Source organism: Thamnophis elegans, chromosome Z (assembly GCF_009769535.1).
Source record: "Thamnophis elegans isolate rThaEle1 chromosome Z, rThaEle1.pri, whole genome shotgun sequence".
Lineage (NCBI taxonomy): Eukaryota > Metazoa > Chordata > Lepidosauria > Squamata > Colubridae > Thamnophis > Thamnophis elegans.
Genome location: NC_045558.1, coordinates 86,645,862 through 86,663,427, shown reverse-complemented (window position 1 = coordinate 86,663,427; position 17,566 = coordinate 86,645,862). Strand labels below are relative to the sequence as shown.

General features: G+C 38.3%; 2 protein-coding genes across 3 annotated transcripts in view; one reads left to right on the top strand and one right to left on the bottom strand.

Moving 5' to 3' along the window:
* The first annotated feature begins 3,230 nt into the window (after positions 1–3,230).
* LOC116522757 (glucose-6-phosphatase-like) lies at positions 3,231–8,545 on the top strand. The gene is made up of 5 exons (XM_032237782.1): positions 3,231–3,522; positions 4,919–5,028; positions 5,129–5,234; positions 7,136–7,251; positions 7,348–8,545. The coding sequence occupies exons 1-5, from the start codon at positions 3,305–3,307 to the stop codon at positions 7,857–7,859; spliced, it is 1,062 nt and encodes a 353-aa protein (XP_032093673.1). The 5' UTR covers positions 3,231–3,304; the 3' UTR covers positions 7,860–8,545.
* A 447-nt stretch (positions 8,546–8,992) lies between these two features.
* The window catches only part of LOC116522756 (putative protein PTGES3L), a 28,232-nt gene continuing 19,658 nt past the window's right edge, over positions 8,993–17,566 (bottom strand). For both annotated transcript variants that reach the window (XM_032237781.1, XM_032237777.1), the window contains 8 exons: positions 13,907–14,063; positions 13,719–13,835; positions 13,453–13,583; positions 12,972–13,038; positions 12,381–12,472; positions 11,827–11,881; positions 9,982–10,076; positions 8,993–9,819 (listed from right to left, as the gene is read on the bottom strand). In XM_032237781.1, coding sequence (XP_032093672.1) covers positions 9,684–9,819; positions 9,982–10,076; positions 11,827–11,881; positions 12,381–12,472; positions 12,972–13,038; positions 13,453–13,583; positions 13,719–13,835; positions 13,907–14,063 — 850 coding nt within the window. In that variant the 3' untranslated portion in view covers positions 8,993–9,683. The remainder of the gene's footprint in view (positions 9,820–9,981; positions 10,077–11,826; positions 11,882–12,380; positions 12,473–12,971; positions 13,039–13,452; positions 13,584–13,718; positions 13,836–13,906; positions 14,064–17,566) is intronic.

Below are 17,566 nucleotides of genomic sequence, written 5' to 3'. Positions count from 1 at the left end.
TAGAAATGAATAGAGTAGAGTAGAGTAGAATAGAATAGAATAGTTTATTAGCCAAGTGTGATTGGACACACAAGGAATTTGTCTTTGGTGAATATGCTCTCAGTGTACATAAAGAAAAATAAAATAGAATACATTCATCAAGAATCATAAGCTACAACCCTTAGTGATAGTCTCTCTGTGTGTCTCTCTCTCTCTCACACACACACACACTCTTACACACACACACACACACACACACACACACACACACACACACACACACACTCCTCCTCTGGATTCACTGGGACGTTTATAAAATTCCCCTCCTGTGCAAACACTCTTTCAGCCCCTCTCTCTCTCCTCTCTCTCTCTCCTCTCCCCCTTCCTCTGGATTCACTGGGACATTTATAAAATCCCCCCTCCTGTGCAAACACTCCTTCAGCCTCTCTCTCCCCTCTTTTTGGATTCGCTCCAAAGTTTTTAAAATTACCTCTTCTGTATAGAGACCAGGTTATCAGCCATATGAGACATACGCTGTGTTTCTATGGCACAGTAATCCCCTCCCCAAACAACACGCAATGCCAATTTAGAAGTCCCAAGCAGCCGAGGCGAAGCAGCAGTCCAGGGGGAGGGGGAGGGGCTGAGCTTGGACAGGCTCAGAGGCAGCCCGCCAGCTCCGAGAGAGAGAGAGAGAGAAAGAAAGAGGGGGGATGGAGGGGCTGCTCAAAGCAACAGAAGAAGAAAAAATCCGTGAGGGAAGCCCACGGTTTCCACATGGAGTAAAGTCTTCTCCTCTCTCAGCCATTGGCAACAGCTCCCAAGGATGCACGGGTGGGAATGCACTTGGCTCGAAGAATATATGCTCCCAGTTGCTAGGAGAGCCTCAAGGCAGCTGGAGACTTTTTCATAACTTAAAAAAAATTGGGACTTTTTAAAAAAAAACAGGACACGGGACAAATTGTTCAAAAGAGGGACTGTCCCGCCGAAAGCAGGACGTCTGGTCACCTTAAATTAAACACCCTCTTCCCCTGGCTATTCTTTGCAGGTTTCAAATGTACACATTACCTCCATTCAGGCCACTCATGTCTCTTTAAAATTTGCTTATAGAGGACTCCTCCAAAGTCATAATGTGGCCTGAACATCTCCATAGGTCCAATATTTTGCTGTATAAGGAGAAATGTTGAGACCCCCACAATACCAAGGTGTTTCAGTTGGAACACAAGCAGTGGGACAGTGGCTCATTGTACTTGGGCAATAAATAAATTTGAACGGTGCAGAGATCATGTGGCAATTTGACCTTCCAACATTTGCTTTTGTTCCATGTACACCAGTCCCATCTCTGTTTTCTGATGTTTCCACTAAACACAGGCTACCAGGACAAATAGATGAGGCAATTTGTCCTTTAATAGATTTTTCTGCTCCTGTCTATCTTTTTTGATACTATAGCTAGTGGTGAAATTTCCATTTACTTTTTTTGTAACTAAAAAACAATGAGAATAAAGCTTAGGGGATTGAAAATAAATTTACGACTCCATTTTTAAGTGACTTTTAATGAACTTCATCCCCTCACATTAATACATTGTTTAGCCTAACATTTTCATACTAGCAACTCTTAAGATGTGTGGGCTTCATCTCCCAAAATTCCATAGCAAGTTGCCAAGTTTGAAAAACACTGACCTAACCTGTCCTGTCCAGTTGACCTTAGAATTGTCATTGAGAGGCTGGAACAAGTACTGTAAACAAGGCCAAACTGGCTGCTTACAGAGATATTCTTGAAACCTTTTCCTTCTTGCAATTAAGTAAAGGTGAAAATACATTAGACTCTAGGAGATTTATGTCCTATGATAAAATTGGATTTTCTTTCAGATCTATTTTCCAACCAATTCTCTCTTTGGTATTCTCTCTAATACCAAACATAAACCCCACAAAAGTGGCTAGGGTGTTTTTTAAGTCCAGAATATCCAAATAATATTTGGAAGTGTCTCAGATACTCCATAATTTATCTGAGATTGTCCAGATTTTATACTCTAGTCTGAGTATCCCTACCATATTAGCATACAAAAATATCCCAAAAGTAAGAAAGTTTGTATAGATACATGAAATGGGAACTTCCTGCACATACCAAAACCAGAATAAATTTAAATGGCTAAATCTGTATATTTAAGAGTGTTGTCAAAATTTGATGGCCATTGGTATGGAAAATAACATCTATTTTCCAGTATTTCTTCTCAAACTATTGCATGAGGAAGACTGAAATAACCATAACACTTCACTTTTTCAGCCTTACACAAATAGACTAGAAGGCACATGCTGTAATTTCTGGAAAAGTCACCCACCACAGCAGATAGTTTCTCTCCAAAGCCAAGCCTCCAACAGATTGGAATGAATCTAAAGCCTGACTAATGTATTTTACTTCGCATTGCTCAAGATCTTGATTGAAATTGGGATCTTGGCTGATTTCTTTTTGTAATCCTATTAAATAGTTGTTATTTGGCTATGTAGTCCTCAAATCCAAAATGCTGAGTTCATTTTGGTTGTATATTGTTACCTCCTACCCTTTTCTTTCCTCTGAGAGGCTGGTCTGTTTATCTGCTTATAAATAAATTGCTTTAGCATAGGATTTAGAAAATAATGTCTTAGAGTTTGTTGATTGTGCTTCTGCATATATTTCTGGTAGGTAGTTCTCTGATTGATTGATTAAATAATTACCTGGAAAGTTTACTTATCAACCTTCAATTTCCCAGTTTTTAGTTTGTATCTAAAATGTCTGAGATTTAGACATTTAACTAGAACAAGTTCAAAGAACAAAGAAAATTGGAACTGCTTATGCTAATTTAATTCTTTAAAAATACTTCTTGAAGATTGCTGATGCCTTATAACAGTGTGTTATGCACTCATTCCATAATGGTTGAATTAAGCAGAATATTTTTCCTCACTGTTATAATAGTTGCCTCATTTACTAATACATTATTACATTTAGATGTTCATAATTTTTTCCAAAGGTGCCTTAGAATTGTAGTTTGACCAATAAGTGTGTTCTGTTAAGCAGAATCTAATCTCCATTCAGAATTCAGTGGGGAAAGGCAATGGTATTTCAAACACTTTCAAGCATGTAGGGCACATATGCTCCCTGAAACAGAAGATATTGACTCTTGCAAACAAATGCACCTTGCTTCATTCTGCAGCTTCTGTCAATATTTTTTGGACAGGAGAGGTGGTTAAAGATCAAAGATCAGAGGGCTTGGATATTAAAAAGGCCCAGCAATTGCTGGGGAAACTAGGAAGTACCAAAGTGGCAGACGATAATCTCTGCTGAAGTTGCACCATGGATCTATTGCACAGTGCAGGAATCCAGGCCACCAGTTACCTCCAAGAGAATTTTATGGACTTTAAAGACTGGTTTCTCTTCATCTCAACAGTAGCTGATCTCAGAACAACTTTTTTCTTGCTCTTTCCCATCTGGTTCCAACTGAAGGAAGCAGTAGGAATCCGACTCATCTGGGTAGCTGTCATCGGCGATTGGTTCAACCTTGTTTTCAAGTGGTGAGCATGAGTGAGAATCCCTGATCACCATATCTGGGCTCAGGAATGAATTCTCCTCTCATTCTTCCAGCACAAAACCAAAGTGACTTTTACAACCCTTCCTTCTTGCAAGTTTGTTGATCTGGTGCTTAACTCAGAGCATAGGTCTTTGCATCCTTTAAAGCATGCAAAAGAATATAGTATACAGTAATATTAGAGGGGAAAAAAACAATTCTGCTTATATATTCCAGATTTTGACTCTTTTTTGAAAGGCCAGCACAAATTGTAATTTATAAGTTGTACGTAATGCTAAAAACTGTTGGCTGCGAAGTAAGTAAGGACTAAAGAGAGGGAGATGACTGGGCGGAAGAAAACATTCACACTAGGTTTTCCTCCAAATAAGCGTTTATCATTTCCAAGTTATATTTCATATAGTTGAATTTGGGATACTTAAGGAAAAGGGGGAGGCTTAAGAACTGCCATTATTCTCTTTTCTCTCTTTTCAGAAATTAACCAGTTATTTGTTTATTTGCTTAAATAGTCTGAGCATCCATTTGTTCCATGGACTTTTATTCTCCAACTATCATAAACTGGGATTTGGGTATCATGATGAAAACTATGAGCAATTTTGTCTCCATATTACGGAAGAGGCTACAATTGCAATTTTATATACATGTATTTGGGGAAATGTTCTACTGAATTTAGGCAGCTTTTTAAATAGATACTATGCTCTAGTAAATATGCTCTCAGGTTCTAATCTAATTTAATTGGGAATATTTTTTACTAAATATAATATATTTTACTAAATATAACTTGCCTTCTGAATAGGCAAGTGTAATATTGTACCTTTTAAAAATCATTGGCATTTTTAGATCTTACAATTTTGTTAATTAACGATTTCTAGAATTTGATCTTTTTTCACAGAAGTCATACTGACAAGTACTCTAACCTGTATATTATAATATGCATTCTTCATTTTGTTGAAAAAATTAGATTGATTTTGCTAAATGAAGAAAAACAATAAAAGACTGTTGAAATTTTATTTTAAAATTGTATGGTTAATTTTCTATTAAAACAATCCTCAATGAGCTTGCAAAAATTAAAATTCAGCAAGAGTAATTAATCTTTCTGAGTCAAATACCTTTGGCTTATAATTTTCATAATTCTCAGAGCTAGGAAGCATGTGGGAGCACAGGTTGGGGAAGGTTGCCCATGTCCATCCCTACTTGAAATGCTTTTAATTCTAGAACTCCTGTCTTGCAGGTAAATCTGAAATTAGAAACTTGAAAAAAAGTTAATTTACAGATAGACCAATTCTCTGATATTCCCAGAATTGTTAAGTGTCTGTTATCTTATGCCTGCTATTGCTTTGTCCTTTACTGGAATCAGAATTACTTTTAATTTTCTTTCTTCCTAGGATCCTCTTTGGAGAAAGGCCTTACTGGTGGGTTCATGAGACAGATTTTTATGGCAATGTAACACCCCCGGTAATCCGCCAGTTTCCAATTACTTGTGAAACTGGCCCAGGTGAGGTTGGAAGTGTTATACTCCCTACTTTCCCAGTACCTTCTTTAAGCCATTGCAGCTGCAGCCTTCCTTTCACTGATTCCTTTGTATGCATCTTCAGGTAGTCCTTCTGGTCATGCCATGGGGTCTTCTGGGGTCTATTATGTCATGGTGACAGCACTGCTATCACTACAGCAGCCACAGAAGCAAAACGCCTTGAGAGGCAGGTAAGGTCTGCATGATTGCTATCATGCTGAAACTTTATGTTTAGACATGGACATAACTGAGAGGGTTCCTCTATTACTCTTCTCTCCTGGATATATTTTCCCATTCCCATTTGCCTCTAAAGAGAGGATATTGATATAAGACTATGGAGGAAAACATTGTCTCAATTCATTATCTCATTTTCAGGTGGTTGTTTTTGTTTGAGACAATGGCTGCCACAATTAACACATTAAGAAGTGTTATCTATATGCAACATGAAATAAGCTGTGTTCTTACACAGCAGTTTCAAAGTTGACTTCTAAATCAGCAGTGATAACTTTCATGAAATCAAGATTGAGATTAAACATTGAAGCATTATACTGGTAGTCCTTGATTTATGTCCACAAGAGCCGAGGTGGCGCAGTGGTTAGGGTGCAGTACTGCAGGCCACTTCAGTTGACTGTTATCTGCAGTTCAGCGATTCTAATCTCACCAGCTCAAGGTTGACTCAGCCTTCCATCCTTCCGAGGTGGGTGAAATGAGGACCCAGACTGTGGGGGCGATATGCTGACTCTGTAAACCGCTTAGAGAGGGCTGAAAGCCCTATGAAGCAGTATATAAGTCTAACTGCTATTGCTAATTGAGTTCAAACTTTCTATTGCTTAGTGAGGTATTTGTTAAGTGAATGTATCCCCTTTTGTGAGCTTTTTTGCTACCATTGTTCAGTGAATTACTGGGGTTGCTAAGTTAGTGACATGGGTTTTAAGTGAATCTGGCTTCCCCAATGACTTTGCTTGCAACTATCATCAATACAAACCAGTCACCACCAATGACCATGGGGCTTCTGCTACAGACATGTGAGAAACATTCATAAGTCACTTTTTTCAGTGTCATAATTTTGAATGGTCATTAAAAGAACTGTGGTAAGTCAAGGACTACCCGTATTTGTGGAAAATTAGATTTTGTTGTGCTTCAGTGTCAGTCTCCCTGTTTTTGTTCAGTTTGTTTTGGGAACCTCTGGAAACATTTCACAAATGTGTGCATTGAAACATAATTATGAAAATATCTGACTAAATATTTCAGGGAATCATCCATTTGTGAGGAAATGCCATACAAAAAGAGATTACAAAATGTATTTTTTGACTGCCAAACTGATTAGATATATTTATTTAATCCTAAACTGAAGACACAGCAGGTATCTTGTCAGTTTAACACAGATACACAAATATAGATATCCATAGGAGAGTTAAAAAGGGGGGGGGCAGGGTGAGAGCAACAGTGGAATAAATAAAGTTCTGCCAGGTTTTGTATGTATGGACGTGTGCAGAACATATAAAAAACAGACAGAACTTTGATTTCACTATGTCTACTATCTTGACTCTTTTACAATCACATTGTACACTGTGGCATCCCTGTACATCATATGAAGTCTCAAAGCTACAGATGGTTCCAAAAACAGGACAGCAGAAATTGTCCACAGATACTGCTTTTCCCCTACTCCTTGCAGAGCACAGTGATTAGAGAAGGGATTTTAAGAGAGTAATCAGTATGTGCCTGCTTATTTTCCTGTAATCCCTTCCTGTCCAATCTCTCAGTGCTGAAAGTGAAGAGAAAAACCCCAGATCAGCACAGGACAACACATACTGATTCTAATTGAAATTGCATGACTGAGGGATACTATGAGTTCATAAATACAGACATTGGTAGCAGAGTTATGTTTTCAGTATTTTTATAACATTGAAGAGTCACCAAACAAAGCAGTTGGTTAAATGGGGACTATCTTCATTTAACTAATTCACTGTAGAATTAGCTAAATGAAATCTTATTTCCTGTTCTGGCACAACATTCAAAGGACAGATTGGCCTTTAGCCTAAGTGGTGCAGTTAAAAAAGTCCTGCTTTTGCCCTGATCTTCCCCATTCCAGATGGCTGCATGGTCTTCTTTGGGCAGGATTCTGGGCTATACAAGTCTGCGTCTGCTTATCCCGAGTGTTCATTGCTGCACACTTCCCACATCAAGTGATTGCAGGTGTTATTTCAGGTAAGCTATTTCTGGTCCTGAATAAGTAAAAGAACAAAATCTTATATGTAAATATCAAAGAATGCCAACTCAAACGACGATTGACTTATTCCACAGGATTACTGGTGGCTGTGATTTTTGAACAAGTCCATTCCATCTACACTGCCAGCTTCACACGATATGTTGGAACCATTGGCTTCCTCTTTGGTTTCGCCCTAGGCTTGTACCTGCTGCTCAAGATGCTGGGTGTAGATCTCTTGTGGACACTCGAGAAGGCCCACAAGTGGTGTGAACGGCCTGAATGGGTCCACATTGACACAACCCCGTTTGCCAGTCTTTTACGCAATCTGGGCATTTTGTTTGGTCTGGGATTTGGACTCAACTCCCCAATGTATGCAGAAATGGGCAAAGGGAAGCCAAGCCAAGGGCTGATCTTCCACTTCAGTTGCATCGTTTTTTCATTGTTAGTCCTGCGCCTGTTTGATTCCTTTGAACTACCCACTGATCAGGAGATTCTTTTTTACATCCTCTTATTTTGTAAGTGCACTTGTGCCCATATCTGTGCAGTGGCCCTGATCCCCTACAGTATTTTCTGCATCCTTCAGCCGACAGACAAGAAAGATTTATAAGGAACAAATGTCCTGCAATTGAGCCACTTGGACATGTATCTTCAACTTTAAATACTAAAGGTTTATAAACTAAGATATGTTGTGGTCTGTTTTGTGGAAGATTAAACAGAATCTTAATGCTTTCCATACACTGATGAATATAGCTGCCTTCAGACAGAAATGATTTGGTATCGTGGCTGGATGGACAGGGAGGAAGCATAGATATATTTTAGCCAGAAAAGAAAGTGGATGGGATATCTCTTAGAAAAGCTTCTGAGGAATTCCAAACAGAAGACGACTAACTTACCTGCTAGTTTGCAAACAAGCCAGAAACAGTTACAATCACTTTTAATAGTAACCTGGAAGAATTATTTGCTGCATTTGCATTGTCTGCTTCCCTGGCATTCTGGTTCCTTTTCCATATTGATCAGATTCTTTTCCCTGTTTCATGTGAATATTTATGCATTTATCTCCAACCAATGCCAGGCACAATGTCTTGCTTTTCACAATTTTCCTATCACTTTGGACCATATTTAATCCTAGACAAGAAACGATGGATGGAAACTAAACCTAGAACTGAGAAATTTCCCAACAGTGAGAGCAATAAACAACTGGGAAAGTTTTCCTCCAGAAGGTTTTTAAAGAGAGTGGACAGCCATTTGTCTGAAATGGTGTAGGCCAGGTATCCTGCTTGAGCAGGGGGTTGGACTAGAAGATCTCCAAGGTTCCTTCCAACTCTATTATTCTAGATTCTAATCAATTTACTGTCCATTCTGATGTTGTAATGGAGGCTTTTTCTTCCAATTGTAATCATATTTGGTATAGCCTAAGCAGAATCATAAATCATCAGGTTCATTCAGGATTAAATTTATATACCATTTTTAACATCTAAACAATTCAGGCACTTTCTTTGACTCACATTTCTAAGCCTGATTTTCAGAAAGTGATTCAGAATCCTATCATGGTACTTCTTGCGCAAAGTTATGTAGTAAACACCTTGTACATTAGCAGATTAACTATATAGTTCTAGGCTGCTATGTAAATAGAAAACTATGCACCTCCCTCTCATTAATATTATGCTACCTGGTGGTGCAGTGGTTAGAATGCAGTATTTGCAGGCTAACTCTGCTTACAGCCAGGAGTTCGATTCCGATGGGCTCAAGACTGATTCAGCCTTCCATCATTCCAAAGTCAATACAATGAAGACCCAGATTGTTGGGGGCAAGATGATGATCCTAAGATATAATAGGGATTTAAAACAATATTCCCAATTTGGTGCTTTCCAGACGTGTTAGGAATACAAATTCCAAAAAGTCCAGCCAACTGGGCTATGCTGGGTACTCTAAGTATACCAGTCCTATATATTCAGAGGAGGCAAAATTAGACAAGACTGAGCAAAGAATTATGCCTGTTAAACTCCTTTCCAAATGGTTCAACAGAATACAACTTGGGGAAGACAACATACACTATTAGAAACAAATATATCAGCAAACGTCTATAGTGTTTAATTTGTGATACTGAAGCATCACAAATTTTATGAAACATGTATGGAACATCTCTGAAAAATGCAATTCTTCTCTATACCCAAAAACTGGTTTATGGTGAGGTTTCTTTCTACAGACATATAACAAAGTTTCCAGACATGCCTCTCTTACATATGTTATCTCTTTCGTATCTAGTAATATCCCTCTTTCTAGTATTAGACCACTGATAATTCTTTTCTGCTGATACTGGCATGCTAAAAAAACCAAAGAGAAATTATTGTATTATTAAATAGTTCTTAAGGAACAATTATGGCTCAATCTTTTGCTTCTTCCCTAATTGCACTATTGTCCTGATACCCAGTCATTGTTCCGAGTTCTCTTTGCTGGCGAATGCTTGAAGAAGGGCCTCTACTTCTGATCGTTGGCTCATCTTTGTAGCTTTGCCCTGATAGCGCCCATGTTTCCCTGCTCCTTTTCCTTCCAGTAGTTCGGCAACTCTTATGGAAAGAACAACAAAGAGGCGAATCAATTTGTTCAGTTAGATTGGATTTCTCTTATTCATCAGTTGGGCAACTGACAAAACAACAGAACAGAGCTCCATTCTCAATGGCTGCCAAATTAATAGCTTGACAGTACTTCAACTGTTTTGACTAACTCACCTGGGACCCAGTTTCTCCACTGCTTCTGAAGGTCCTGCCAGCAAAAAAAGTCCAGCTGCTTTTTCATCTCCCACAGATAAGAAAAGAAGAGTTTCCTGTTGAAATGATAGTGTTTAAGATCTAATGCTGCAAATTCTTTACAATATACTATTCAATCATTGCTCAAGGGTGCCACTGCATAGGAATATTTAAATCAGGATTTAAATTTCTGATAGTTAAGTCAAATTCATTAGCAGGCTCCCTGCAAGATTTATGCTTCACTGGTTCAATTCTTAACAGCCATTTTTAGGAAATAGTTTCTTCAGAGAAACTATCCTTCACAATTTTGCAACTTTATTTTGTTAAAATAAGATTCATATGATTTGATTCCCATTTTTTAAAAAGTCCTGTGGATTAGTGAAGGACTAGTTTCTTTTTGTACCGCCCGGAGTCCTTCGGGATTGGGTGGCCTATAAATTTTATTAATAAATAATAAATAAATAAATAAATATTTCCAGGTCATATACTTTTTTAAAAATCAAAGTACTTGAAAGTCTGTTCATACTTATAGAAGGACCAAGTGCAACTTTAGTATTTGAATCAAGCTTAGGACACACAAATAAGTTCTTTGACAAATTATCAACAAGCTAGCAAACAGTTTCTCACCCTCTTGAATGTTAACTATTAAGTCTGAGAAGTTAGAGAGATACTTTCTTCATCTCTTTTGCTTCCACATCTTTATTTGATAGAATCACATGGATAAGAATACTTAATTTGGGATATTTTTATATAATGATGTAAATTTGATCATTATTCCATCTTAAACTTTAAACTATAATTTCTATAATTAATTATCTCAATTTTGCATTGATTTGAAACCATGTTCTAAAGCCCATAGAGAAGATGTCAAATGCCTATTTATAATAAGATGATATAAACAGTGGATAGTCCTTACTTAATTATGTGTCCTTGACATATGACCAGACTTGAGACCATTTCCATCATAAATCAGTGAAGTCATAAATGTGACTTGATCCAAATTTATGACCAACCAGTTTTACTGCAATTATTAAACAAATCACATGATCATAAGCGAATCCAGCTTCCCCATTTGAAAATTCTTACTTGAAATCATTCAGAAAAGTCACAAAACAGTCATGTGATACAAAATACTGCAACTGGTCGTAAATGCGTATTGGTTGCCAAGCATCCAAATTGTTATCATGTGGCTATGGGGATTGGGGTGGTGATGCAACAATCGTAAGTGCAAGAACAGGTCATAAATCACTTTTCCTGAGTTCATTGTTTCTTTCAACCATTGTTAAATAATGGTTGTTAAGTAAAGAACTACTGTAACTAGGATTGTCAACTCCATCACTAAGGGACATGGTCACAAAGTGTGACCATGCATAGACTTGTAATAGCAGTTGCAACAGTTCCAGTTATGTTTGATAGATAAATCCCATACTGTTACAGTGTCCCACAGTTACATGATTTCAATTTACAGCCATCTATAATCTTTCCCATTGATTTTATTTGTTGGAAGCCAGCTGTGAAGGTTGCAAATGGAGAGCACAGGACTGCAGGATGCTGCAACCCTCATCATTGTGAGCTGGTTGCAAAATGCCCGAATTGCTATTACCTGACAATGGGAACACTTCAACAGCTACACATTATCAAGAACTGTTACAAATCTTCTTGTTTGGTGCTATTAAATTTCAAATGATCATTGAACAAATGGTTGTTAATAAGGTCTATCTGTATCAGAGGAACCTCCTTTAAATTTAAAATAGGAAATCTTCAACAAATAAATATTTGTTGGAAGATTTCCTATTTTAAAAATTAGAGAAACAAGAAAAGACTCACCCCAGAGCCAATTTCATTTGCAATTATATTCATGAATTCAGAGTCACCATCTTTCCTGTAGAGAGGAGAAAGTTATTCCATGATCCCCTAAGAAGAATAGAAAAATTCTTTCCTTTTTAAAAAATGTTATAAGAAATAAGTCCAAACTTCCACTCTTATACCCCTCTCTCTGTAACAGGTCTATCAGACATATAAAGAGTGCCTGGGTTGATTTGATATTTTAATTTGTAACAACTTCAGCTTTTTGGAGATTTAAAATATAACACAATTTTGCTTGATAGAACTTCAAAGGATTTATTATTAAAGTAAAAAGAGTTCTCAAGACACTAAAATGTTCTCGTTGATAAAATTAAATATCATTTCATGTTTGTGGGTATATGAGAGATAAGGGTGACTTCAATTATCTTAAATTTCCCCTTATCTAAGACATTTGTTGGTTCCACCATATTGATATTGTCAGACTGGTGTTGACTCTTAGCAAACATATACATAGATTTTCTCATGCTGGTCTGCCAAACTAGCTAAGCTTAAACATGAGGAGTCTTTTCCCTCACCTGTGTAAGACAAATACTGGTTGTTGAGCTGTAGTGTTTTTGAAGTTCTGTGCTGTAAGAACAGCTAAATCTCTTAGCAAATTCATATTATTCTGAAAAAAAGAAGTACATCATGGATACACTTAGCAAAGATTAACTGACTGAGGAAATGACTGAGCAGGGAAATTCCTAGCAAGGTAAAGAAGGACAAGGATGCAATAAATGTTACTGAGCTTCTCCATAGTCTACCCATCCGGATTCTAAATCACAAGTAGTTTTGTTCTGGGAGAACAGATCTTGGATAGTCCTGAAAGGCAAGTAGGTATAATCTTCCTGCAACTGGTTCTCAATCTGATCCTTCTAGAGGCTGGACTACATCCTTGCAGATGAGCCAGAACCATCCTGAAAATTGTAGTCATAGTCACTATCATTCCTAACCAACTCACTACCTCAAACCTGGTTTCCATATTCCATTACTAAACATGCTTTTCTGCAAACTGCTTACCAATGTCTTATTTTAATATAAAGTTAACAATATATCTTGCTGTGGTTACTGTGAAGCCAAGCTGGCAACTTTCCATGACAGATGAAAATGAAGTGACATAAACCTACCTTCTGAAGCAGCTTCAGAGAGCTCTGCAGCCTTTTCACAGCTTCTACATGTTCTTCGGGACCATTCCTAAAATACAAAGGCAACCACAGGGTTCAGGAAAGACTGTATAGTATCTTACTGAGAGTAAGCTTTGAGAAGAAACATGAGTGGAGCAATTTGTATTAATAGGGGATGCAGAATTGATTGCAATAGTAATTGCTGTATGATTGGGAATAATTTTTTTTCAGACTAGGAACAATTGTTCAGAGGCTTACATTACTTATCATGAATATTAAATATATTTAAATAAAGTATTTGTTCCTCTTCAATAAATAATCAACCCGTATGTGATTGATTGTGGATTTTAGAAAAATCTTAAAGTTCAGCTGCTTTTCCTTCTACTGCTTAAGTGGAATTCTCAGTCCAGTAAGTCTGAAATAGTTTCTCTGTGACTGTGTATAGAGAGGCCCATTTGTGATATACAGAAAATGGAATACTTGCTTAAGCAGTGATGTCATGGCCTTTTCAGTGGCATGGCTTCGATCCAGACTTTTCAGCACCCGATTACCAGCCAGAAAAATTAAGTTGGTTTTGTTTTTTTTCCCCTTTTCTGTACCCAAGAGCTTAATGACCTTTCGAACAAACAAACATTGAGTCAGATTAAAAGATTTCTACAAGCACAAAGAGGCTATTTTTGTTCTGTAGGACAGCCTGACATGCACATCTGAAGAAATTCAATGTATAAAATCTTGCATATGGGGCCTCACCTGCAGGTCACTGAGATTGGAGACATGTGTTCCACAACACATATTAGCATCAATACCTTCAATGCTTATTATCCGAACTGGCCCAGTATGATCATCTGGCAAGCCACGGCTCCTTACCTGTAATACAGTATCTAGTTAGAGAAGAATACAAAGTAGTTTCTTTTTCCACTACTGCAGCCCAAACTTACCATCTCAACTTCAGGATCACCCACAGCAAACTCTCGAACCATCACAGGGACTCGAGCTCGAATTTTTTCATTCACACTCTGCTCAAGGGCTGTCACCTGATCTACTGTCATTGACAAAGTGTCTAGCTCAATAGTGCTTCGCTGTCGGCCCAGCTCCCTACAATGGGCAGAGAAAGGCAATATAATATATCCCCCGCATTTGTTAAGGAGAAAATATGGATCCACAAAGAGTCTTCTTGGCCATTCCATGATCTTCTTTTGATTAAGAATTAGGGTGGAATGAAATGGAGGCAGCAATATTATATATCCTTATCTGAGAATTACATAGCTTATTAATCCTTTTGCAAGTATGAACTGTGGTGAAATCAGTCTTTAATCTCATTCACTAGTTTAACATTCTATATCATTCATTGATTTCTTCATTCATGGAATTTCTAGGCTCTCCAATTCTCTGAAGCTTCTCAATAAAAATAGATAAAAAATAATATCAAATTGACTGAATAGTAGCTTGAAGGAAACAAAACATTTGTGAATGATTTTAAAAGTCCAAAGATAGGCCCAAGAAAACAGTTAGATTTTTAAGACTCATGGACAGAGGGGATTGTACAAATACCAGTATCTGTAGGCTGCCGCATGCTATTCCAGAAGACAGGGCAACAATAGAGAAAGTTGGTTTCTTGAGTACTGTTTGATGACTCTTTGATGACACTGCTTGATTGACATGAGCCAAAACAGCATATTTGAACATTTGGAGCTGCAAGAATTCACTGACGCTGTACCCTCATAAATTAAAACATGTACAGTCAATATAATGGTGAATAAGCACATCAGAGTTTACAGTAGTTATAAACCTGGATGCCAGCAGAGGTACAATCACGTCTGAGAGTCCGAAACTCCACCTTCAAGGTAGGAAATGAAGACAAATACAACGAGGCCAGGGAAAACTTGAGAACAGACATTAAGTCAGCTAAAAGAAATGCAAACAAAAGATAGAGAAGCATCTGGAAGATAATAACTTAAGACAGGTGTGGCAGGGGCTACAATACCTAACCAACTATAAGGGCAATATGAAAAAAATAGCCAATGCTAATGCTCTGCTGGTGGAGGAGCTAAATAACCTCTTTGCCCGCTTTGAGATCAAAAGACCGGTCTCTGTGGATCTAGCCCAAAGGCCCTCTAACCTCCAGCCACTCACTCTGGATGTACATCAAGTGAGAGCTTTGCTGAAGGCTGTAAATCCCAACAAAACTGCAGGTCCAGACGGGGTTTTGGAGAAAGTGGTAAAAACCGGTGCTGACCAATTAATAGAGGTCCTGACAAGGATTTTTAACATCTCCCTGCAACAGGCTAGAGTCTCATCATGCTTGAAAGCAGCCACAATTATCCCAGTTCCGAAGAAAGCAGCCATAAATAGCTTGAATGACTATAGACCCATTGCACTGACGTCTACAGTGATGAAGTGCTTTGAGAGACTGGTGCTACAACACTTCAGGTCCTGTCTTCCACCAAATTTCAATCAACATCAGTTTGCTTATAGAAGCAACAATCAACAGGGGATGCCATCGCCACTGCTCTACATATTGTACTGAGCCACAGTGAGAAATCTGGGAAATAGAATGTTTTTTATGGATTATAGCTCAGTCATTAACACCATCTTATCAGGCATTCTCATTGAAAAGTTGACTGACCTGAATTTCCCTCCTCTCACTTGTGACTGGATCAAAGACTTCCTGATGGATTGTCCACAAACAGTAAGGGTTGGGTCCTTTACATCTTCCATGCTGAAGCTCAGCACAGGCTCCCCTCAGGGCTGTCCCTACCTGTACTTGCTGTTTATACATGACTGCATATCCTCTGATTCATCCACCATCATAATAAAGTTTGCAGACAACACAACAGTGCTGGGTTTCATAACTGGAGGGGATGAATCAGCATACAGGGAAGAAGTCCAGAAGGTATCCGCATGGTGCTCAAAAAACAACTTACACCTAAATACTAGTAAGACAAAGAATATGGTGCTAGATTTCCGGAAGCACAGAGAGGAACCTACCCCACTATATATTGAGGGGAGCTGTGTGGAGAGGGTTTCCTCTTTTAAATTTTTGGGGGTGCTTATTAGTCAAGATCTCACCTGGAAAAACAAAATGTCCCTGGCAAGGCCCAACAGAGACTTCATTTCCCTAGAGTCCTGCGAAAAAATCAGGTGGAACAACGGCTGATCTCTTTATATTGGTCCACAATAGAAAGTGTCTGCACATACTGCATTACAGTGTGATATACTGGTTTAACTGCTTCAGACAGGAAGGCTCTACAGAGAGTGATCAATTTGGCACAAGTAACCATTGGTTGCCCTCTAACACCACTGGATGACATCGCCAGGTCTCGCTGCTTTAGCAGAGTAAAGAAGATACTCGGAGATGATTCATACCCTGGTCAATGTCTCTTCGCACATCTACCATCAGGCAGAAGACATCAAAGCACAGCCAGCCGAACAAATTGGTTTAAAAATAGTTTCAATTCTTGAGCTGTCAGTCTCTTAAACACAATCAAAATGCAAATAATTATTCTGCAGACCACTAACATTTTCTCATGGATCACCAGTGGTCTGCGGACCACTGGTTGATGCCCACTGCTCTACACCATATAGGGCTTTAAATGTAAAAACAACACCTTGAATTGAATATGGAACCTTACTGGTTATCAGTGTAGCTTAAGGGATACAATTGTTACAAGGGCATAGCAACATTTGCCTAGCACTGGAATATTTGCCACTTCTGCATAGACTTCAAAGGCAGTCCCAAATACAACACATTGCAAAATCCACTTGCAAGACAACTAAAGCTTGTATAATTATATGGAGGGCCTCCTGATTCTTGAACAAGTACAATTGCACAAGACAAATCTGCAAAAAACCCTTCCTGACCAGAGGTGCCGTTTGCTATTTCAGCAGGACCTGTGATTCCAAGAAAACTCCCAGGATTTGCATCTGTTTACATGCAGTGCAGAGCTCTGAAAGCCATCAAGACTTCCCAAATAACAACTGCCTTCCTAACCCCAACTGATGGATAGAAGTTGCTACCAAACACAAACCCAAGTGAGTACACCTCTGACAGGAGAACCTTTCCCCACTATCACCATTTGGGTCCCCCAAGTCACAGTTATACAGATATGCATATATGTATACAAGACATCAGAGGTGGTATTCAACCGGTTCTTACAGGTTTGGGTGAATCGGTAGCGGTGGCTGCTGGAGGCTCCACCCACCCCGACATAATGCGCAACCTTCTGTGCATGTGAGTGTACTCACATTTGAGAAGTGGTAGTGAATCCTACTACTGCAAGACATGTATTTGTCTTGGAAGCAGACAAACTGCTCTACTATTATTTCTTAACAATAATCATATCCCCTATAATCCTGATAATATTCTGTCATCAAAATTAAGTGATATATCTATATCTTCTATTCATTGTTCTATTCCCATTTTTACATCGTCTAGATTGGTGAGTGTCATCAGATTCATGCCTTTTCAATTTGATTATGGTGCACAGTTACCATAATCTTTTTTTAACTAATTCTGATTTAAGATGAAAGCAAAATATTTGCTTACATTCTTTAGCTTCAGAATGTGCTCTGTTAGTCATTTCATCAAAGAAAGGTAA

Coding starts and splice junctions, on each gene's coding strand:
- LOC116522757 (XM_032237782.1), top strand. CDS start 3,305: ATGGATCTATTGCACAGTGCAGGAATCCAGGCCACCAGTTACCTCCAA. Junction 3,523..4,918: donor TTCAACCTTGTTTTCAAGTG/GTGAGCATGAGT, acceptor CTTTCTTCCTAG/GATCCTCTTTGGAGAAAGGC. Junction 5,029..5,128: donor TACTTGTGAAACTGGCCCAG/GTGAGGTTGGAA, acceptor ATGCATCTTCAG/GTAGTCCTTCTGGTCATGCC.